This window comes from Rhinolophus sinicus, chromosome 5, assembly GCF_057876585.1.
Source record: "Rhinolophus sinicus isolate RSI-liver-muscle chromosome 5, RSI-T2T, whole genome shotgun sequence".
In the NCBI taxonomy this organism is placed as follows: Eukaryota; Metazoa; Chordata; class Mammalia; order Chiroptera; family Rhinolophidae; genus Rhinolophus; species Rhinolophus sinicus.
The window spans coordinates 110,381,970-110,403,533 of NC_142505.1; the positions used below are offsets into that span (position 1 = coordinate 110,381,970).

Below are 21,564 nucleotides of genomic sequence, written 5' to 3' on the forward strand. Positions count from 1 at the left end.
GGGGACAGCACTTGTGCCATGTCCTTGTATCTGTTCACTCTGCGTGGGTGGGGCCCCCAGGCCCAAGGGGTAGCAGGGTGCATGCTGGGTCTGGGGGTGACAGGCCAGGGCTGTAGCCACATGATTCCTGGAGGACATGAGGTGCAGCTGTTTTATGTCTGTGCGGCCTGCTGGCTGGGACCTCGGACCTTGGACCTCAGGGTTAGGGGACTTGGACAGAAAGTTGGGCCCCTCACGGGCTCCCTCATGGCCGGTTTCTAGCTGTGCTCTCCCAGGCACGGCCACGAGCTCACCATCATGGAATTCGAGAAACCCAAGCCCCGCTCGGTGGAAAATCTGTTTTTAATTTCTGGCCAGGATCTGGGAGCCGCAGCCAAGAGTGCTGGAGGGGTGGGGGGCTGCAGGCCGCACAGCCAGCTTGGCGCCCAGCGTGGCTCTGCATCCCGGGCTTTCAGCACCCGTTCAGCCTGGCCCAGGAGGTGAGGGGGGCCTTTTCCAGAGCTTTCCTCGAGAGGCCTGGCTTCCATCTCTTGAGGGTGTGGGCCATGGGTGTCCCTGCCAGCCTCAGGCCCCTGACCTGGGAAGTGGGTCTGGGCGCTCTGGGTCCAACAAGGCTGTGTGAGTCCGGGTTGCAGAAGGTGTTGAGGCTGAGGGCCAGCCCTAGGGGAGTGGGCAGCGCTGGGGGGTGTGAGCCTTCCCAGTGGGAGACCCCAGACACGGGGGAGCTCGGCCTAATGTCCCCTTCGCTTTCCTCACCCCACACGTAGGGCTTCAGCCTGGACACGTGGGTCCCTAGACGGTGTCTCTTGGATGCCCCAACCTGGTCTCTTCCTCTGGAGAAGGGCCCTTGGCAATTCTGGGGCTGGGGTGGGACGTGACGGAGGGGCCCACTGCTGCCTGGCACTGCAGGCTCAGGCCGGAACCCCGCCTGGGCTCAGCTGCCAGTGGCCCCGCAGGACGCAGGTTTGCAGCCCTGACCTTATGCTGGGCCTTTGACCCTGTCCCCACCTCTCATGATGCCAAACCAGTGCCCCCTGACCCTGCAGTGGCAGTTTAGGGGATACCACCTGAAGCTTCTGGATCCGCCCAGGTCTTCTGCCTGTCCCCCAGCTCCTGAGCTCCCAGACCTACACTGCTGGGGTCTTGGGAGGTGCTGGGCTAGCCCTGTAGGGCTGCGTCTCTTTGCCCCATGGTCCCCAGGGCCCGGCCCAGTGCCAATGTTCCTAAGTCCCAGGCCTGTGCTGGGCTGAGGGCCCTTTGTGTGGTGACTCAGGCATCTGCACTCCAGTGAGCAGGTGTGACCAACACGAGGACATGGGGCACGGGGCGGTGAGATCCAGGCCCCTGGCGGAATTTGGACCCGTGCCTCTCTGAGTCCTGCCCTTTACCACCTGGCAGAGCTGCCCCTCGGGAAGAGCTGGTGAGGGCCGAGGCCAGGTGGGGCAGGCCTGCTGTTCGCAGCCTTCTCTGGGGCTCCCAGCTTTGCAGGCTTACTGGTCCCTTTCATGCCACAGGGGACCTCAGGCTACTGTCACACTGGGCAGGGCTGGCATCCTGGCTCTACCCCACCATCTGTGTGCCCTTGGGGAAGTCCCCTGACATCTCGGAGCCTACCAGAGTCACGCCTGGACTGCTGGTCCCCAAGTCTTCCTTGCCTACCGAGTGCTGGCACCTGGGTGGGTGCGTGGGACGTACCACAGTGAGGCTGGAGAAGGGCTCCAGCTACCGTGCCTGGGACAGCAGGGTGGCAGACACGTGGCCTCGGGGGCTGGGGTCGGGCCCCTGTGAGTGATGCCTCAGCCTGGCAGGGGACTGTAGTGGCCCGCAGAGGACGAGGCCACTCCCAGGGCCGGTTGTTAAGGGCACAGAGCTGCTGCTCTGGGACGTGCATGCTCTGGTGTGTCAGTTTGCCGAGTGCTGTCTCGCAGCTGGCACACACGGCTGTGCTGCCCCGTGGTCGAGCGTGGCACTCCCTGCCTGGGGCGTCTCGGTGTGGCCTGTGCCGCATTGTGGACAGGTGGGGTGCACGTGCCGTGCACTGACTGGCCGCGTCCAAGCCGGTGAAGGAGCAGCATAGGCAGGAGCAGTGGGTGGGGGCGCAGGGGTGGAAGGGACGGGGTCGAGGCCTCGTGACTTCACGGCCTCTCTCGTGCCGTGGTCTCCCATCTGTGGGATGGAGCCCCCCGCAGCAGAGCTTTTGGTAAGATTTGGTGGCATGCCACAGACCCTCCCAGGGCCCTCCCAGGGCTGGCTTGGGGCCTCCTTGCAGCTGGACTGCCAGCAAGCCTGGGGCTGAGCCAGGATCCCCTACCCCGAGGGGCCGCCCACCTACACGGGGAGCCAGCCGAGGCGCGCGCAGAGGACAGCGCTGCCCTGCGCCCCTCCCATCCGCTGCCTCCCTACCAGGGCTGGGAGCACCTGCTGAAGGCTGGGGGCTGGGGTTTTGTTGGGCCCCCTGACAGTCCTCAGACTTGGGCCTGGTCCCGACCTCTAGCTCATAGGGTTTCCACAGTGGGTGGGATCTTTGGGGAGCCACAGGGCGTGGGGGAGAGTGGGCACATCCTCGTGGGTACGCTCTGTGGCAGGGGCTGCAGGGGCCTTGAGAAGGATGGGATGGTTCTGGGCGGAAAACGAGCCACAGGGCCAGGAGGGGGGTGTGGGCTGCAGCCCCTCGGGGCACGCGCGGCCACGCTGCGTCCCCCCTGCCAGTCCGCTCATGTCCCTGCTGCTTCAGGTGGCTGGCAGCCAGCTCTGTGGCCAGCGGTCAGGACATGGGCCTGAGCATCTCGCCTCGCCTGACCGAGTGCTGACATCACTTCCATCACAGATGGAAAATTCCATTTGGTCAGAGCCCAGATGCTGATCAAACATTTCCCATTCTCTTTCTGAATGGGCCCAGGGAGAAGCCAAGGGGACGCCAGCCTGAGGAAAGGGGAGGCGGGGCCACCCCAGAATGGCAGCGGAAGGCTGAAGTCTGGGAATCTGGCTTCAGAGGTCGTGCAGGGCGCCTGGCCCTGGGGCGTGAGGAACCAGCTGCCCAGGCCTCGGCTCCCCCAAGCCCGGGTGCCCTCCTGTGTAAACCGAGAGGGTGCTGTCACCCCCGTAGGGGCTGTGTGACGCTGTCCTGGTACCGGACCCACAGCTCGCCTTCTGGGGCCGCCCAGTGGGGTTACTATTTAAGGCTGGCCCCAGCCTCTCATAGCTTGGGGTGCAGAGCAGGGGCCCCATGTCTCTATGAGTGCCCACTGTGTGCCAGGCCTCACTCATCCTAAATGCAGATTGATGTTCTTATTGCAGTGCCCCACCAGGGGAAGCATGGGCAGACAGCCAGTGCACAGATCGCGGAAACGGGGTCCCTGTCCTCACAGCCAGGAGAGGAGGTGGAACCCCAGGAGCTGGATGCCTGGCTCCCCACGTGCACGGCTGCAGAGGTGCAGTGGCACCTGGGCCTCCGCCGGCACTGCCTCCAGCGGCTTGAGTAACTCAGGTCCCTGGGTGCCCTTCTCCGAGCCCCAGGTCACATTCTCACCCTCAAGGGCCTGGCCCTGGGGTTTCTTGGGCACCGGTCCCACCCTTCGCTCGGCTCCCTAAGGCAGAGATGGGCTGGGAGTGTCGTCCGTCAGGGCTGTGGCAGTCAGGACCCCCCAGGCAGGTGGCCGTGCCTGTGCTTGAGGCTGCCACTGGCTGGCCGGTCACCTCTCCCCTTTCCCAGTCTCTGCCAAGTATCCGATGCCCAGGTACTTGGACCACCCCCCTCTCCCCCACCTGCCCAGAACCACCAGGAGCTGCCAGCCGTGGGCTGTCACTGCCACTGCTAGGGAGCTCACAGGACAACACTTTCATGTGCATGTGGGCACACGTGTGAACACGTACATGTGTGGGTGTGGACCTGTCTGTGAGCGGCCCTGGCCCCTCCACACACACATCCAGCAGCCAGGACACCAGCCTCCTGTCCCCAGCCCAGCAGGCTGTGTGGCAGCAGAGGGCCCAGGAGCAGCACATCGTTGGGGCCTGACTTTTCCTGGGGGCTCTCCACAGAGGTGCTGTTCTAAGCCCTTACACATACTGGCTCATTTAACCCTAAGTAACCACACTAGGAGAGCGTGTTACTATCTCCATTGTATATGTGGGGAAATCGAGGCACAGAGATTAAAGTCCCTGACTCAAGGTCACTTCTAGAACCAAGCATTGCAGCATTTGAGCCTTGGCACTCTAGTTCCCTGAGAGCCAGGCTGCCCCTGTGGGGCCTGAGTTTGGGGGTGGCTGTGGGGGCTGGGCAGGCAGCCTCTCCTCGGGCTCTGCAGCAGTAGGTGGGTGGGTCTTGGGCTCCTGGTGGTGAGACCCAGGCTGTCCCTCCCCTTGGCCTTGGTCCTGGGGCCCTGGGCACCAGCAGGGACTGCAGTAGCGCCATTGACTGAGAAGGGCCCCAAGTCAGCCTCGTGGCTGCCAGGGCCCTTCCCCCTGACAGCCAGGAGGAGCTGGGCAGTGCTCGCTCTTCACTCAGAGGAGGAAACAGGGGACCAGAGCCTGACAGGAGGCCGCACGGGATCTCACATGGCCGAGCTGGGCTCAGACCAGCAGCCTCCCACGCCCAGCTGAAAAGAACTGCTTGGAGGTTTCTGGTTTTGTGTTTTAATTATAAAGGTAGTGTGTGTTTGTGGCTTAAAAAAAAAAAGAAAAGAAAGGAAAGAAAAACCTAAAACAAAACAAAACAACCCAACAACAGAAAACAAAAACTAACCAAATCAAAGCTATGAAGAGCCAGGAAAGGTGCAGGCGCCATCCGCCTCCCACACCTTGCACGTGTCCCAGACCTGGGAGCCCAGCAGACCCTGCCTCAGGTGTCAGGATCTCGCTTGGCCAGTGATGCTTATCTTGCCTCATTTTTCTCATCTGGCAAATGGGAGTGGGTGGTCCTGGCGCCACCAAGACGGTGATCCAGACCCGCAGGCTCTCTGATGAGTCCTGATGACAGTGTGAGCACCGACCGCTCACACCAGGCTGAGCTCTGCCCTGTGCCGGGCTGGGTGGCCTCAGAGCCCAGCTTGGGTGCCTGTTGGGCTCCACCCATCCTGGCCCTGAGCCCAGCCTCCTCACCCCAGGAGGAGCAAGGTGCCCTCAGTTAAGCAGTAGCTCCGAGCCAGCTGTATTCTGGACATGGGGTTGGGGGCTTGCTCTCCCAGACTCCCACAGTGAGGAGGCAGGAGGCCTGCTAGGAAGCAAAGGGTGGCCTCCGGCATGGCTGCGAGCATAGGGTGTGGATGGGCTGGGAGCCAAGGCGGGCAGGTCTTTGAAGGGGGCTCATTCCTGGTGGAGGCTTCCAGGTGGGGTGGTGTGGTCTGACCCAGGGTTCAGGGAGGGCTCTCGGGGAGAAGCCTGCAGGCAGCAGGGACAGGACCTGGTAGCTGACAGGGCTGGAGGGTGCCTTGGTTATGGAAACGCAAATGTCCCTTTCAGCCAAGGCCCAGGGGACTGTGTGTGGCAGGGCCTGTAACCCCTCAGGTCAGTGTCAAGCCTGTGCATGTTAGGGCAGCCCCAGGGAACCCCAGGTTGGTGCTCTCCCAATCACCCTAATGTTCATTGGCTCCTGGTGTTGGGTGGAGTGGGGTGATGCCCAGTACCAGGCCCCTTAAGGTGAGTGCCCCCCATGACTGGCTTGGCCTGTTCCCCCATGTGACCTTGGGCAAGGCCCCCCACTCTGGGCCTTGGAGTCCCCACTGACGTGAGCACCCCAGGACCTCAAGGGAGCCTTGGGCTGACGAGGTGGCTCTGGTGCCAGCCCCACCAGGCCTGGTGAGCAGGAGCAGTCAGGGCCCCTTAGGCCCTCCTGCCAGTGCAGAGCGGTGGGTGGCTGCACCCCAGCTTAAAGAAGTGGAGGACCCACTATGTCCAGATTGCTCATTGGGCAGCACGGAGTGGCCAGTGGGCAAGGGCTATAGCCTCATGGTGGCACCTGGCCTTTCCCAAGAGGGCACCCCACCCTGTGCCTCGTGTACAGAGGCCCAGCCTACAAATGGCACCCTGGCCCCCAGGGCACCCATGTGGCTTTGGGCCATGGCTGGAGGTGCAGACCTTGATGGGTGCCTCCCTGGCCAGGTGGAATGTAGGAGAGCCCCGCCTCGGGTGCGGGGGTGAGGCGTTCAGTCCGGCTGGCGCTGGTGGACTGGGTATGGGGAGGCCAACAGGCTCCTGGGAGGGCAGAGAGTGCCATCTTCCCTCTGCTGCCTGGCAGCTGTCTCCTGGGATACAGCGCTGGGTGCAGAGCTGTGATGCCGGGGTCCCAGCGCCTCTGGCTGAGCTTTTTATCCCACGGTAGCTCTGCAGGGAGTGGGTGGGCCTGGGGTGTTACACTCCCGACGGCTCCCCAGGCTCAGGCCCGAGGGAAAGCCACACTGCTGAGGATTTGAACGTAGGGAGTGAGGGTGTTTCCAGGTCCTCCTGAAGTCTGGGTGTCGCAGCAGTGCCAGTAAGGGAAGTTGAGGGGTGCCCAGTGGTCACACCACTGCTCCGATGGTGCCCGTGGTGGGCGCCTCCACGTGTCAGCCATTCTGTGTGCTGCTTGCTTGACCCACCCCCACGAGGTGCACGTGGTCAGGTTCAGCCTGCAGTCGTGTGTCACCCACCACTCTGGCCCCGACAGAGGACGGGTGCTGAGGTTCCCAGAGGGGCCATGACGAGGGCACGTAGGTCCTTTCTCCGTACCTTCTCAAGCCAGTTTGTTTATCAGTGAAATAGAGTGAAGTGCTGGACGGGGCAAACTGAAGAGTGCTGTGTCCATAGCAGGTGGGGCTGGCACCTGTTCCAACAGATGGAGGTTGTGCTGTCTGTTCCCCTTCCCACCTGAGGGCCCGGCCCAGGGCTGCGCCCACAGCAGTCACTGCTGGATCGGTCAACTGCTTCCCATGGGGGACGCCAGCCTCAGTGACAGAAGGGTGCCTCCGAGGACTTGGTGGACAGTCCTGGGCCCTTCAGGCTGCCAGGGCTCGGGTTCGACGAGGTGGCCAGGTGCAGAGCAGTCTCAGCGCTGACGATGAGGATGGGGATAGTGGTCACAGCCCCTCCCAGGGGCACTGCTGTCGCCTGGCCCTTCCAGGCCTTTCCTGAGACTGTGCCTGCCTCTTCTGGGAAGGCAGCACCAGCCCCTTTTGACAAAAGAGAAGACTGAAGCTTGGACCAGGTGGCCAGGCAGCAGCAGAGCTGGCTCTGGAGGGAGCCCGCCCATTGGCTGGGGCTCTGTTGTCTGGCCACCCCCCCCACCCCCCACCGAGCACCTCCTCTAACTGGTCTGGCCTGGCCTGGCGTGGTTGATTCCTGTTCAAACGTATTTTGCCTTGGGTTCTGGGGCCCAGGAGGTGACAGCCTCCCATGGGGAGGGCCACAGGGCCTGGTAGAAGGCAGGACAGGTGGACCACATGGTCTTGCCCACCTGGCCCCTCTGAGCGGGGCTTGGGTTGAGTCTTGGAGTCTTGTACAGGGTTGAGGACGGAAGTCGAGTTCCAGGTCTGGGTCACCGTAGGCACGTGACACAGGTGTTGTGTTGGCAGCGTGTGCCGGCCTCCCTGGCCCTGGCCACGGCCACGGGTGGGTCTGCGGGTGCTGGTTCTGGGTGGAGCGGCGGCAGGGTCCACACCTCCAGCGCTGTTTCCCTGCCACCTACAGGCGCTGCTGCTTCTGGGAGCCGCCGCGCTGGCCTGCCTCGCCCTGGACCTCCTCTTTCTGCTCTTCTACTCCTTCTGGCTGTGCTGCCGCCCGCGTAAGAGCGATGAGCACCTGGACGCCGACTGCTGCTGCACCGCCTGGTGCGTCATCATCGCCACACTGGTCTGCAGGTAGTGCAGGGCGGGGCCGGGGGGCGGGGCCGGGGCGGGGCCTGGCAGCGCGGGGGCGCCCAGGGTCCGCTGTTGGGGCTCCAGCAGTCGGTGAGGGACCTTTGGCTCCCTCACACGGCTTTGCCCTGTCCCAGCGCCGGCATCGCCGTGGGCTTCTACGGCAATGGGGAGACCAGTGACGGCATCCATCGAGCCACCTACTCGCTCCGTCACGCCAACCGCACTGTGGCGGGGGTCCAGGACCGCGTGAGTGGCCACCAGGATGAGAAGGGTCTCTTCCTGCTGCTAAAGCCCTTGTCCGCACATGTGCCTGAGCGCATGGGAGGAGGCCTGGGTGGGGCAGCCGAGGGGTGGGTGGGTGCGGGAGCCGCCGCTCCCTGGCTCACCCACCCCTGCTTGGCGCAGGTGTGGGACACCATAGCTGCCCTGAACCAGACCGCAGAGCCCAGCCTGCAGAGCCTGGAGCGGCAGCTGGCTGCACGACCCGAGCCCCTGCGGGCAGTGCAGCGGCTGCAGGACCTGCTGGACATGCTGCTGGGCTACACAGTTGCCATCCCGTTTTGGAGGAACCCGGTGGTGTCGCTGGAGGCACTGGCAGAGCAGGTGGATCTCTACGACTGGTACAGGTGTGCAGGGCCCTCTTTCCTGCCCGTGCCACTTGGCCCCTACTGCCCTGGGTCACGCTCTGCCCTCCAAGGGTTAGCCAGCTCACAGCGCCCAGGGCCTGAAGTTTTACGGGTGGAACTGGAGCAGGAGTCCCCCGTGGGGTGTCTACTGCAAGGACCATGGCCATCCATATGCCATATATGCCCATATAAACTGCCTGTGGCACCACGCAGTTTGCCTCCACTCTGCCAGGCCTGAGATCCAGATTCCTGGCCTGCCCCTGCACCTCTCCCTCCTCCCCTGGCCATGCCCCCTGTGCCCACACCGCCCTGTGCCCACGCCGCCCTGTGCCCACGCCGCCCTGTGCCCACGCCACCCTGTGCCCATCCCTGCAGGTGGCTGGGCTACTTGGGCGTGCTGCTGCTTGACGTTGCCATCTGCTTGTTGGTTCTGGTTGGCCTCGTCCGCAGCTCCAAGGGCATCCTGGTCGGGTGAGTGAGGGCCTGTGGGACCACAGCATGTCTCCCCGTCAGCCCCGTCGACCGTCCCCCATCGGAGGAGTCACAGATCCTGTGTGGGTACACCCCCAGATGTGCCCTGGGGCTCTCTGACCTGCAACCCAGCAGGTGGCGTGGCCCCCACCCTCTGGTCAGGGGGTGCTGATTTGCCTTCTTTGCTCCTAGGGTGTGCCTGCTGGGTGTCCTGGCCTTGGTCATCAGCTGGGGTGCCCTGGGCTTGGAACTGGCCGCATCTGTGGTGAGTAGCAGAGGGGAAGGGCCACCCCCATCCTCACCTGCTGGGCCTACGGGGAGGGGGTGGGGGAAGCCACACTCCACTCCCACCCTCTCCTGGGACACCGAGGGTTCCAGAGGGTTGGAGATCTGTCCTGGGGCACAAAGCAAGTCGGTGCCCTCCCCCAGATTCATACTTACCTTCCTGAGCCAAAAGCAGACCATGGGGGCCAGGCTCTACCCCCGAGAGCTAAGGGTTGGGGAGGCCTAACTTGGTCACCCCATCTTCCTTGCCCATGCTCACCCCAGGGCTCCAGTGACTTCTGTGTGGACCCTGACACCTATGTGACGAGGATGGTGGAGGAGCACTCAGTGTTGAGTGGGGGTGAGTGTCTGCACTGGCGTCCCTGTGCCGGACTGGGGGCCCAGCTGAGCGATGCCGAGGCACCTTGTGCTCGCTCTGTCTGGGTCTGGGGGAGGCAGACCCAGATCAGGAAGACAGTAAGTGACTAGTCACACCTTTCTTGAGTGGGAGGCTTCGAGAAGGAGGACAGGCACCGTGTGAGGCCACCAGTGATAGGATGGGGGCAGGTGACAGTGGGGGTTGAGAAGGGGAGCAAGTGATGATGGCTGCTCAGAGAAGGCAGGCCGTCGGGGCAGTCTACCAAAGAGGTGGCATGAAAACTGAACCAGAGAAGGCTGTGCATCCTGTGCAAAGGCCCTGAGACAGACAAACTTGATACGTTTGTGAGGCAGACAACAGGCCTGTGGGGGAGGAGCAGGTGGGGAAGCCGTCGGCCAGGTTGTGGTCAGAACTTGGAGCTTTACTCTAGAGGCCTGTTGGAGGGTGGGAAGTACGGGAGGATATGGCCTGTGCCGGAGTGGCCTTTTCAAAGCTGCTTTGGGCGCTTGGAGCAGCCAGGGCACAAGGAGGGAGCGGGGAGACTGCTGCACTCTGCAGGCAGGGAGCGCTGCGCCTCGAGACAGGGTGCGAAATGGGCTGCTGTGCGAGGAGGGCAGAGCTGACGGGACTTCCCAGGAAGCTGGATGTAGGGGACAGGAGCCAGGACTCCAGGGCTGTGGACAGAGGTGGGGGCAGGACGTGGGCTGCTGAGTGGCCTGGAAGAGCCGGCCCTCACGGGACTGTCCTCCCCTTTACCCTGAAAGCCCCAGGGATGAGTGTGTGGGCTGGTTTTTAACGTGTTTTGTTGAAGGAACTGTTTGCACCTAAGCCTGAGGAGCCCCCAGGAGGGAGGATCGTCTGCCCCCCTTGGGGAGGGTGAGCCTGCTCCGCTGGAGACAGCTGTCCCCACCGCTCTCCCAGGCTTTGGTGCCAGCAGCCGGGTCTCTCTGGGTCCTCACTGCTCGGGACTCTTGGTCCTCTGCGAGCGTGAGCAGCCGCCAGCCTCAGTGAGTGGGAGCTCCTGCCTGGGGGTCCCTACTGCCCCTCACAGGGCCGGGCAGAGCGCACGAGGCCAGCACGCCAGCTCCATTTACAGGTGGCTGAAGGGAAGTGGGAGCTTTATTATGTTTCAACACAAGTTTGATGGGACCTCAGCCCCTAGGGGCCAAGTGTGGGTGTGGCCAACCCTGCCCTCCCTCCGCTCTTGCTCCTGGCCCATCCCGCGCTGGGCCCCAGAGGATCCCCAAGAGGGGAAGCGTCTTGAGCTTCCAAAGCCAGTGTCAGTGTTCACGGGAAGGGCCCTGACCTCTCTCCACAGACATCCTGCAGTACTACCTGGCCTGCTCGCCCCATGCCTCCAACCCCTTCCAGCAGGTGAGAGCTCAGGCTGCCCCTGCCCCTGCGTCACGCAGGCCCTGACCCCACACCCCAGATGTCCACTGGGACCCTGGGAGCCTTCAGGAGACAGCGGGGAGGGAGCAGGGAGCTGGGCGAACACCATGCTGACATCACTAACTGCCCCTGGGGTTATTGCCCTGCCACCCTCTGCACAAGCCTTTTGGGGTGGCCTGCTTCATGCCCACCCAATCCCTGGGACTCCTTTCAGTTCCTGGGTTGCCCTTGGCCAGCCCTACAGGGCAAAGCCCGTTGTCCGGCACGCATGGAGGGCCCCAGGGTTGTCTCAGTGCGGGAAGGTCCTGTGTCTGTTCTGGAATAACTGGACACCTATCACGGTGGATTCGAAGGGAAGCCCTTAGCCCATCACTCCACACGATTGCGTGGCCCTCTGGGGTATTGAGGACACCGTACTTTCAGTGATCTGTATTGTCTGGGTGCCTGAGCACTTGGGGGGGGGCCAGGAAGAGTGTCCCGCAGGTGCCACCTGTGGGCTAGGGCCTTGGGGGGAGAGGTGGGCCCCAGTCCTGCTGGAAACAGCTTGTCTCTCTGGAGCAGAAGCTGTCGGGGAGCCACAAGGCGCTGGTGGAGATGCAGGACGTGGTGGCCGAGCTCCTGAAGACCGTCCCACGGGAGAACCCGGCCACCAAGGTGAGGGCAAGCGCGGTCCTGCACAGTGCAGGCGTCCCCTGTCCTCACCGCAGGGAGGGGACCCCGCAGGCTGCCCTCTTCCTCCTGCCCTTCCACACAGAGGCTTCTGTCCCTGCCCCCTTCACTGCTCTATTCCCCAGGGATATTTAGTACGTTCTCAAAAGTAATTTTGTTCTTTATTTTAAAAGTCATGCAAACTTGATATTAGAAAAATGAGGAAAATGGTAACAGATGGAGGAAAAAAGTGAGATCCACCTGTTGTTCCTGGATGAGGGTCGCCCCCTGGGGGCGTCCTGGGGATTTGAGGGGAGACTGCTTTCTTGGGGTGCTGCAGGTTGAGCAGGCGCACCCACGTGTGCATCAGTGGCTCCTGACCATGCCCTGCCTCCCGGGAGTTGCGTGGGGGTCCTGCACGACGGGGTTCTCAGGTCTCTCTGAGCAACCAGCCCTTTTAATAAACTTCACAAAATTTAAAAATATTTGCATGCACACTACTTCAAAGGTGCTTCCTTTTATTTCTCATTTTTGTTACAGTCAGGGCGTCCTCTTGATTTTTTGCAACTAAGTGGATAGGTGAGCATGTTAGCTTGCTCAGCCACCATCACAAAGGACCCAGCTTAGACAGCAGGCATTTGTTTCTCACAGTCCTGGAGGCCGGAAGTCCAATCTCAGGGCAGCTCCTTCTGAGGCCTCTCCCGGGCGTGTAGACGCCGTCTACTCCCTGTGTCCCTACACGGTCATCCCTCTGTGTTTGTTGGTGTCCTCATCTCCTCCCATAAAGACACCTGTCAAGTGGGATCAGGGCCCACCTGTGACCTCATCTTCACAGAACCTGTCTCCAAACAGGCACATTCTGAGGTCCTGAGGGTCAGGACTCCAACATATGAATGGGGGGACGGGGCATAATTCAGCCCCTTGCAGTAAGTCAGTCATATCGTCCTCGATTCCATTTTGGGGCCACAGAGGGTCCTTAGAAAATGTGTCACAAAAGGCAGCGCTGGGTCCGATGGCTGGTGTACAAGCAGCAGTGTCCTCCCTGAGGTGCTTCTGTGCAGTGTCTTTCCAGGGAGGAGACGGAGACAGGTGCCCGTCCTCACGCACACACACACGCACACAACGCAGACACGCGTGCACACACGACAGGATTGGGGTCGCTCTACTTCAAATGTCATGAAAATTTTCCCTTGTCTTTAATTGTTCCTTAAAATATGATTTTTAAGAGAATCAGGCGAACGTCAGGACACACGTGGATATTTCTTCCCTCCTATTACAATAATGGGACCACACAGTGGTGGCCACACTGGACAGACGTCTGTGGGTCCCACGCTCCCCTTCTGTCCTCAAGGCCTCGGCTGTGGCCATTTCTAAAACCCCAGGGTCCTTAAGGCCTGTGCCAAGACTGCGGGATGGAGGGTGGTGTCGATGGCGGTGTGGGGCGGATGGGCACCTGTCGCCGGCTTGGGCCCCCTCCCGACGCTGTGCTGACCTTGGGGTGTGTGCGCCCAGGACCCTCTGCTCCGTGTCCAGGAGGTGCTCAACAGCACGGAGGTGAACCTGCAGCACCTCACTGCCCTGGTGGACTGCCGCAGCCTGCACCTGGTGAGAGCCTGCCTCCTGGGGCCAGGCCTGTGGGAAGTGTCGGGGGGGGCAGCTGTGGCAGGGGTGCTCTGGAGGGGGCGGCTGGAGGCAGGGGCGCAGCAGGAGGGGGCGGCTGGGGGCAGGGGTGGCTGCTCAGGCGAATAGGGACTTGTCATTGGACTGGGGACGCAGCCCAGCCTTGAGTCCGGCTCGGGGGAAGGGCAGTTCTGGCTGCTGTGAGCTGGCCGTCCCAGCATATCCGACTCACTCTGACTCCCCGTCTCTCTCCCCGTCTCTGGGGCTTGTCGTCTCTGTCCCTCCCGGCCTCAGGATTATGTGCAGGCCCTCACAGGCTTCTGCTATGATGGCGTCGAGGGCCTCGTCTACCTGGCCCTCTTCTCCTTCGTCACCGCCCTCATGTTCAGCTCCATCGTCTGCAGCGTCCCACACACATGGCAGAAGAGGTGAGGACTCAGAGAGGTCCTAAAGCTTGCCGCAGGCCACAGCGCCAGGATGTTTTAGGGACCTGCCTTCTGGACACCCCGTGCCCTAGTCCTCAGACACAGGGACACGTAACTCCTCACACCTTAATGCTCTCTAAGCCTCTGCGATGACTGAGGCCGCTGGGTCTGGCGTGAGCATCCCCGTTTCGCAGATGGGAACCTGAGCCTAGAGGAGCTCCCAGCCCAGGTGACACACGGGTCCGGAGCAGGCAGGGAGAACCAGTCTCCTGCCTCATGCTGCCTCCCTGCCCCCAGGTGCTCCCTGCCTCTGGCTGGCCTCAGAATTTCTCGTCCGTCTCTCCACTGCAGGGTGCAGATGTGCAGGGTTGTGGGTGGAAAGACCAGCTGGCTGGCTGTGGGGACTCGCAGTTTCTGCAGGGAGGGCCCCAGGTGGCCATGGCCTCTGGCCCACTCAGCTGGGTGACCAGGATGGCAGCTACCTCCCATGGGTCCACTGTGTCCTTATCTTTGAAGTGGGGGTCCTGGCAGCCCTTGCCTCAGTCTCCCCAGTCAGTACTGGGTGGAGTGGTATATGGGGATGCCAGGCCCCTTCTCTTCTTAGGCCCCCGTGGTACATCTCCCACGGTCACCACCTCCCCTCCCATTTGGGTTGTGACTGCTTCTTGGTGGCCCATCTTGGCTGGCAAATAGCTCAGCTCAGATCTCTTCCCTTTGCCTGGATTTCTATTCCATTGTTCTCTGTTGTGATGGTGATTGGTGATGCTGCCAATGGTGGCAGTGGTGATGATGGCAAGGGTGCTGGTGGTGGTGGTGGTGGTGGTGGTGGTGGTGATGCTGGCGGTAATAGTAAAGATGGCAATTGTAGGGGAGCTGCTAAGAGCACAGCCCTGGAACCACAGGTCCTAGATTCAGATCCTGGCTGTACCCTTGCTTATTGGATGACTGTGAACAAGTCACTTACCCACTGTGGGCTTCAATTCCCCTGATTGTGAAATGGGGCTTGTAAGAGTACACGTGTCCTGGGGTCGGATGCACTTGATGAACCACTAGGTGTAAGGGCTCAGCCCTGGGCTTGGCGGATAATTGGTGCTCAGCCAATGGCTACCACTGTCCTGCTTATCTCACTCTGAGGAGTGTGGTGAGGAGACCCTCTGCTTGAGGTCACCCAGCTGTGGTGGGGAGGTGGAACATGAGCCCAGGCCTGGCTGACCTGTGCCCTCACCAGACAGCCTAGCCCTGAGTCCCATCTGGGACCAGGCAGGGCGTGATGCTCCTTGAGAGTGCCAGAGGCTTGCCCCATGGCTCCCTTGCCTTGTAGCAGCCTGAGCAGGTTGGGCAGCGGAGTGGGAAGCACTCGGCTCGGGCCTCCAAGCCTGTAGCCGGACCCTGTGGGCTCTGGCTTCTTGGGTACAGATGGGCCCTTCAGGCTCGGGCCACCCAAAGGTGCAGTCTGGGACCTGCAGAACCAGCAGAGGGCACCCCCACCTCCAGGCACCCAGGAGGGTGCCTCCCCCAGGAGAGGCCCTGCTCCCTTCTCAATCGGCAGTCAGCGTCCCCATGTGCAGGCCGAGGCACACAGGGTGACGGGGCCCTTGGCACCCCTGCCTCACGGGGGACGAAGCTGGAGTGACTTGCCCACAGTCCCATAGTGTGTATGTGGCTGAACCAGGGTTGGAACCAGGTGTGTCTGCACTACAGCTGAGCCCCCCGGGTCTTGTGGCTGTCTGTGTCAGGGCCTGAGCCTGTGCTGGGTGCCCCTCCCCTAGAGCCCCCGACGAGGATGGGGAGGAGGAGGCCGCGCCCGGGCCACGGCAGGCTCACGACAGCCTCTACCGCGTGCACATGCCCAGTCTGTACAGCTGTGGCAGCAGCTATGGCAGCGAGACCAGCATCCCGGCCGCGGCGCACACCGTGAGCAACGCCCCGGTCACCGAGTACATGTGAGTCCTGCTGGAGTGGGGGCAGCCCAGGAGGGCCCAGGCAGAGCTGAGCCCTGGGGTAGGCTGCATGGGGCTCAGTGTGGCTGCAGGCACATCAGTTTAGAGTAGATCCAGCCCTGGGGACGGTGAACATGACTGGCAGGGTCTGGTGGGCAGAGGCCCCAGAGGCCATGCAGCGTGATGGAGGGGGGTTGTCAGACAGTGGGGGCCGTGTTAGGGCTGGGCCTCCCCAGGGGCTGCCTGATACTGAGTGCTTCCTGCACCCAAGCAAGACTGGGTCGAGGCCACAGGGAGGCCACTGGGTCAGAAGGAGGGTCTGTGTCTAGGCCATAGGGATGGCATGGCCAAGGACCTGGGCCTGGCCACATGGCAGGCAAGTGGGCAGCTTTGGGCCCACTCGGAACCCTCAGTTACCATGCCAGGTTCCCTGGACCCCGCAGGCCCTTGCTAGTGGGCAGCATACGGGGTGGTGATGAGAATACACAGGGTGTACCTCCCCTACTGAGGTCAGGATTGAAGTGAGCATAGCGGGATGGGCAATGGGTCTGGCTGGCCCCAGGACAGGCCTTCGGACCTACAGCTGGGACCACTGGCCAGCAGCCACTCAGCCCATCTCTCTTCACGCCTTAGGAGCCAGAATGCCAATTTCCAGAACCCCCGCTGTGAGAATACTCCTCTCATCGGGCGCGAGTCCCCACCGCCCTCAGTAAGTCTCAGGACAGGAGGGAGAGGGGGGGACTGAGGCCTGCGTGGGGGCGCCGCCTGGGTGGTCGGGTATGGCCCTCACGGGCAGGGCAGGCCTGTGGACTACTGTGAACTGCAGTAAGTGCCAGGGCCTCGGGGCTATCCTCCCTGGGGCTCTCGGCCAGCATCTGGCCTCGGAAGGCGGGCACAGCTGGGTGGGCCCACAAGCTGGTTTTGAGGTACCCTGGGGCCAGAGTGGACAGCCAGGGGCCAGCTGCCTGGGGACCAGCTTGGCTCCATGAAGCTCCAGCTTCTCTCTTCCCACCCGGCCTGCTTTCTCTTTTCCTTCTTTGATTTCCTGAGCTCAACCCAGGTCTCGGCCTCTGGCTGTTGCAGCCTTGCCTGGTGTCCCCTCTGCCCTCAGAGGTGCAACACAGCAAAGAGGGAACAAGGTGGTTTAACGCCAAAAAGAAAGACTTTACAGAGAGGCAGGGGCTTCCTGGAGGGGATGGGCCACAGAGCACAGGGCAGTCAAAGAGGCTGAAGGCCACCATGCTTTAGAAATACTTGCCCACGTGTGCAGCGGCCCTGTTGTGCCCTGGGCCTGGGCTGTGTGGGCTCCCAGGCTGCCCTTGTCATGAGCACACTGTCCCAGCCCCCAGGGCCTTCTCTGGGCCTGGCCTGCACCATGGCGTTGAGGCCACCCTCTCTCTCTCTTTCCTGTACCCCTTCCACCTTGGGCCCTCCTAGCTATATCTAGCTGCCCTGGACTCTGGTAGCCACGCAGGCTGGCAGTTTAAGCCCATGGACAGTGCCCGAACACGGTGGTGGCCGTGCCCTCAGAGTGACAGGTACTGACCCACCTGGGTCCCCTGCCCTGCACCACCTGCCCGCCTGGACCTTTGTGCCTCACACCCTCAGCTCACTGCTGCCCCCCACCAGGGCTGGCCTTACCTCACCTGACATGCCCTGGAGCCATCTCAGATCAATGCCCACGGGGCCAGCTCTGGGCGGGCACAGGCCTGTTGGCTTTGTACCTCCAGCCCAATCAGAGACCTCTGGTGCTGCGCTGGGGTGGTCTCACATCAGGGGCAGCGAGCCCCTACCCACCCCTGGCTCAGCTGCCGGTGGCCCCAGCCCCTCTCATCACCTCCCAGCAAGGACACCCTCCACCCAGACCCTCATGCATGCCTGTGCCTGGGCTCCCAGGGACAGAATGCAGTGAGCAGGGTCCTGGGAGCAGCGTGGCCCGCGCAGTGCTGCCCTGCATGCCGATGGCAGCGCACATGCGCGTGCAGGCTCCCAGAGTGCTGTGCGCACCTGCGTGGGCCCCACAGGGCTCTGGGCTGCAGCCCCCGCTCCGGCCCCCGCCGCGTGTCCATGGAATGGCGCAGCCTCCTGTGCTTGCCGCTCCGCCTCCCACACTCCCTGCGGGCCACCCGGTGGGCACACACAGTCTTCTCCTGCCAGGGGTTCTGGGAGGGCCTCCGGACCAGGGGACATTGTCCTTCCTGACTGTGGGGTGGGACTCGGGTTGCTGGAGTCCCCAGGGGTCAGTGTGTGGCTGTGGAGTCGGCCCGTCAGACTCCTTACCATGGTGACCTGTGGCACACGCCTCGGCCTCTGTCCCCACCCCATGGGCATGTGGCCCTTTGCACACTGCCTGGCCACAGCCGCCTCCACGTGTGTTTGCACACATGCATTGCACTGAACAAGGCATGTGCACTCATGCTGCAGGTTGGACGAGGGTGGCTGAGATGCTCAGGCCATCGCCTGCCCCGCAGCCTCTGTCCCCGAGTCTGTGACCCGGGAGGAGCCCATCCTAATGGGCGGCAGCATCCCCTCAGCCTGAGGGGCCAGGTGGCTTTTGGGCCCCTCCTTCCCCAGGGTGATGGGGCAGAGTGGCGTGGGGCCTCCCCACTCCTGTGGCCCTGCTGCTCTGGGCCCTCAGGGACCGTCTGACCCTTCCTAGAACCCAGCCGGACCCCACCTTTGCATGATGCCCCCGTCATGGCCCCTCAGCCAGGTTCCCACAGGGGAGGAGCAGCCTGTCTGTGGCCTTCAGGCCCTGGGTGTGGGGGAACCTCCAAGCTCTGGCTTTTGGGCTGTGGTGGTTTCAGAGCTCTGCGTGGCCCGACGTCCACGTGGCCAAGACAGGGATGGGGCTGAGTATGCTTGTCTCATCCTGAGCCTGAGGAGTGGGGGCCGGGCCTCTGCTCCCCGGGCCCCGCGGGGCTCAGGGTCTGGGTACTTGGCCAGGTGGCCCCTCCTGAGCCCCCTCCCCAGGGCTGTCAGCTGTGCTGTCACTGTCCTGTCTGGCTCACCCCACCGAGCCCTGTGCCTGGCCGTACCCATGCCCTGCTGACTGCCCACCTCCCTGTCTCCCTGCAGTACACGTCCAGCATGAGAGCCAAATACCTCGCCACGAGTCAGCCTCGCCCCGACTCCAGCGGCAGCGGCCACTAGAGTGCCCAGCCAGCCACCCACCCCATGTGCCAATCTTCCTGCTCCTTCCCGTGCCAGCACTGCCGCTCACACCGTGGCCGCCCGCCAGACCCTCCGCACGTGTGCCAGGCCCCTTGCCCCTCCCTTCCCCTTTGTGCAGGATCCTGGAGGTTCCCAGCAGGAGCCCCAGGCTGGTGGAGACGTGTGAGCTCTGGGCCCATACCCTCTCCTTGGGTCAGACACCTGGACATGTGGGGGCACTGCCCCCGACACCACGGCCCTCCTGGCCCCAACCCCCCACGCCCCTCTGCTCTCTGAGGATTCAGGATGGTGCTGTCCCTGACGCTGCCTCGGGCACGCTGACCTCCGGACCTGCAGTCTCCTCGGCTTACCCCGCCCTCGCCTTCCCTCTGCAGCCCGGAGGCTTCTGTGCTCACTTCTCAGTTCACAGGCTGTGCCGCGCTGTGCCCGGGCATCGCAGGGCCCTCCCCCGGCACCTCCCTGCAGTACCTGGTTCCTTCTCTCGCCCCACTGGACCCCAGGCCCCCTCCTGCCAGTTGCCAGAAGTCTCCTGGGGACGGCCCCACTTTCTCTGCCTCCTGTCCAGCATCACTGTCTCCCTCAGCGCCTGTGGCACCCAGCCCTCCATGGTGGCAAGAGGACAGCAGGTGTCAGGCCAATCCCAGGCTGCTCACCCAGTGCTGGCCGCCTTCTTGGTGCCAAACCCCTCTCCCCCCACCCCAGACTTGGCAGCTTCTTCCGGCTCGTTCTTTGCACTAACCACACTTGTCATCTCTAGGGCAGGTGGGCTCGGAGGCTGCTGGCGGAGCACAGTCCCTCCCGGTCCCCTTTCCATCCAGGACAGGTGCAGTGTCCCGGAGCCCTGCCTGGGGGGCTGGATCTGAGCTGGCTGTGAATGAGCCCTTGGCCCCTGCTGCCCCCTTGGGACTAACCACTAACCTCACCCCAGCCTCCGTGGTGCCCCGGCTGAGCCAGCGAGTGTGACCCTGAATCCAGGACAGCCGGCTGGGAGTCAGGCTGGAGTAGCCACTTGTTCTCGGGGTGCTGCTTGTGGAGACGTAGCCCGACAGGCAGCCCGAGGGCCTGAAAGCCCTTCCCGGGCAGGTGCTGCCCAGGAGGAACGAACATCCCTTGGGCTGTGGGACCAAGGTTCCTGTGGCCTCGGTCTCCCTACCTGTGAAGTGGGAGCAAGGCTTACCTAAGGTGCTTTTGGCTTTAGTGTACAATGTTTGCTGTTTCCTGCCATGGTGCGGGGCCACCCCCAAACCAGGATGGGAAATCCCCTGTCAGCCGTAGCCCTGCCCGGCCAGCCTGACACAGAGGCCGCATGCAAGTTCTAGACTGTGTGCCAGGCCGGGAGCAGCAGAGGGCCACCTGCAGCCGCATGTGAGGGCCCAGGCCAGGGTCCCAAAGTAGGCAGGCTGGCAGCTGGCCCTACAATGTACAGAGATGTAGGCTCTGACTCCCAGAGTGGGCAGTGCCCCTTCTCTGGGGAGAGGCCTCCTTCCCTTCCTCCATGACCCCCTTTCTTCCTGCTGGTGTCTGGGACCAAAAGGGCAGATATGTATGTGTGTGGGGGGGAGCAGGCCACATCTGCCCATGCCTGGGGCATCCTCGCCCGGGGAGGGGAGGGGAGAGGAGTGAGTGGGCAAACACAATGCCCCAGGTGGTCCTGGGGCCCCCACCTCGCATCTGGGACCCTGTGGTGGCACTGTGCTCCAGGCCCCCAGGAGGCGGGGCCACCGCCCAAGCTGCCCAGGCTTTGCCCTGGGCTGGCTCCACCCCTTGGTGCCAGCATTCTGGCCTCTGCTGAGGAGGGTGGCCCCAGCAGTCCAGTGCCTGCCGTGCATTCTGCCACTGCTCAGAAGCACAACGGGCTGCCCAGTGTGCACGTGGGAGGCCTAAGAGGCGCTGTCCCCTTCCGTGGACCTGTGCGACTGGGTCCCACTGTGCACGCGTGCCCCCCTGTCAGCGACTGCACCCACATTTATTCCGCTCACTGAAGTTGAATAAAAGAAAAGGAAAAATAAAAAGGGTTTCAAACCCAAGCCTCAGTCCATGGAGGGGAAGGGAGTCCTGTGTTTTCTAAGTTTTTGAGGCCCCCTTCCTGGCCATGTCCCATCCCAGTGACCTCTCTACACCTGTTTCCTCACCTGCACCAATGGGCCTTGCGCCCCTCAGGCCCTGTAACATCTGAGGGGGAGGCCACCAAGCCCACAAGGTCCAGCCTCCCCAAGGCTGGGCAAGCAGGAGGCTGGGTCCAGCTGGGGACCCCTGGCAGACGGGCCCTGGCTGCTGCCGCAGGTTTGGGTAGTGGGAGGCCTGGTTGGAAGCCCCTGACCCTTTTCCCAGCCATGCCCATCCCATCTCACTATGCAATTGTCATCAGATCACCATTCCCTTCCTGCTCAACCCTGAGCAGGTGGGGGTGGCAGCTGGGGCCCCGGGGTGGAGGGGGAGAAAAATGGGGGGATTTTTGTTCAATCATAATGGTCGTGTGCTTGTTAAGGCTCCGACTCTCCCGTCTCCTGCCCCCCACCCCTGTGATTTAACATGCTGAACTGAATGGGGACTAAAGCTTCAGCTCCTGGGCACTTGCCTCCGACCTCCAACCTCCCCAGGGCCGTGGCTGGATGTGCTGTCGCTGTGTTTCAGTTTTGTTTTTTGTTTCTTTTCGAACTGGGTTTGGGGTTTGATTTTTATTTCTTTGGGGGCTTTATTTTTCTTGGCAAATACTAAAAATTTCGTCAATGTAATTTCTGTGGTTTCTATTCATCTTGGGTTTCATGTTTTAAAATAAACAAATTTTAAAAAACA

General features: G+C 62.5%; 1 protein-coding gene across 2 annotated transcripts in view; it reads left to right on the plus strand.

Moving 5' to 3' along the window:
- Nucleotides 1-21,564, plus strand: part of TTYH3 (tweety family member 3) — a 28,339-nt gene extending 6,775 nt beyond the window's left edge. Inside the window, exons 2-15 of one of the 2 annotated variants that reach the window (XM_019757542.3) lie at nt 7,660-7,829; nt 7,964-8,075; nt 8,235-8,455; nt 8,831-8,926; nt 9,119-9,191; nt 9,476-9,551; nt 10,888-10,943; nt 11,523-11,615; nt 13,122-13,214; nt 13,524-13,657; nt 15,424-15,597; nt 16,228-16,303; nt 17,032-17,132; nt 18,673-21,564. In XM_019757542.3, the coding sequence (XP_019613101.3) occupies nt 7,660-7,829; nt 7,964-8,075; nt 8,235-8,455; nt 8,831-8,926; nt 9,119-9,191; nt 9,476-9,551; nt 10,888-10,943; nt 11,523-11,615; nt 13,122-13,214; nt 13,524-13,657; nt 15,424-15,597; nt 16,228-16,303; nt 17,032-17,132; nt 18,673-18,688 (1,491 nt within the window). In that variant the 3' untranslated portion in view covers nt 18,689-21,564. The remainder of the gene's footprint in view (nt 1-7,659; nt 7,830-7,963; nt 8,076-8,234; nt 8,456-8,830; nt 8,927-9,118; nt 9,192-9,475; nt 9,552-10,887; nt 10,944-11,522; nt 11,616-13,121; nt 13,215-13,523; nt 13,658-15,423; nt 15,598-16,227; nt 16,304-17,031; nt 17,133-18,672) is intronic. The other variant, XM_019757543.3, reaches the window with a different exon arrangement.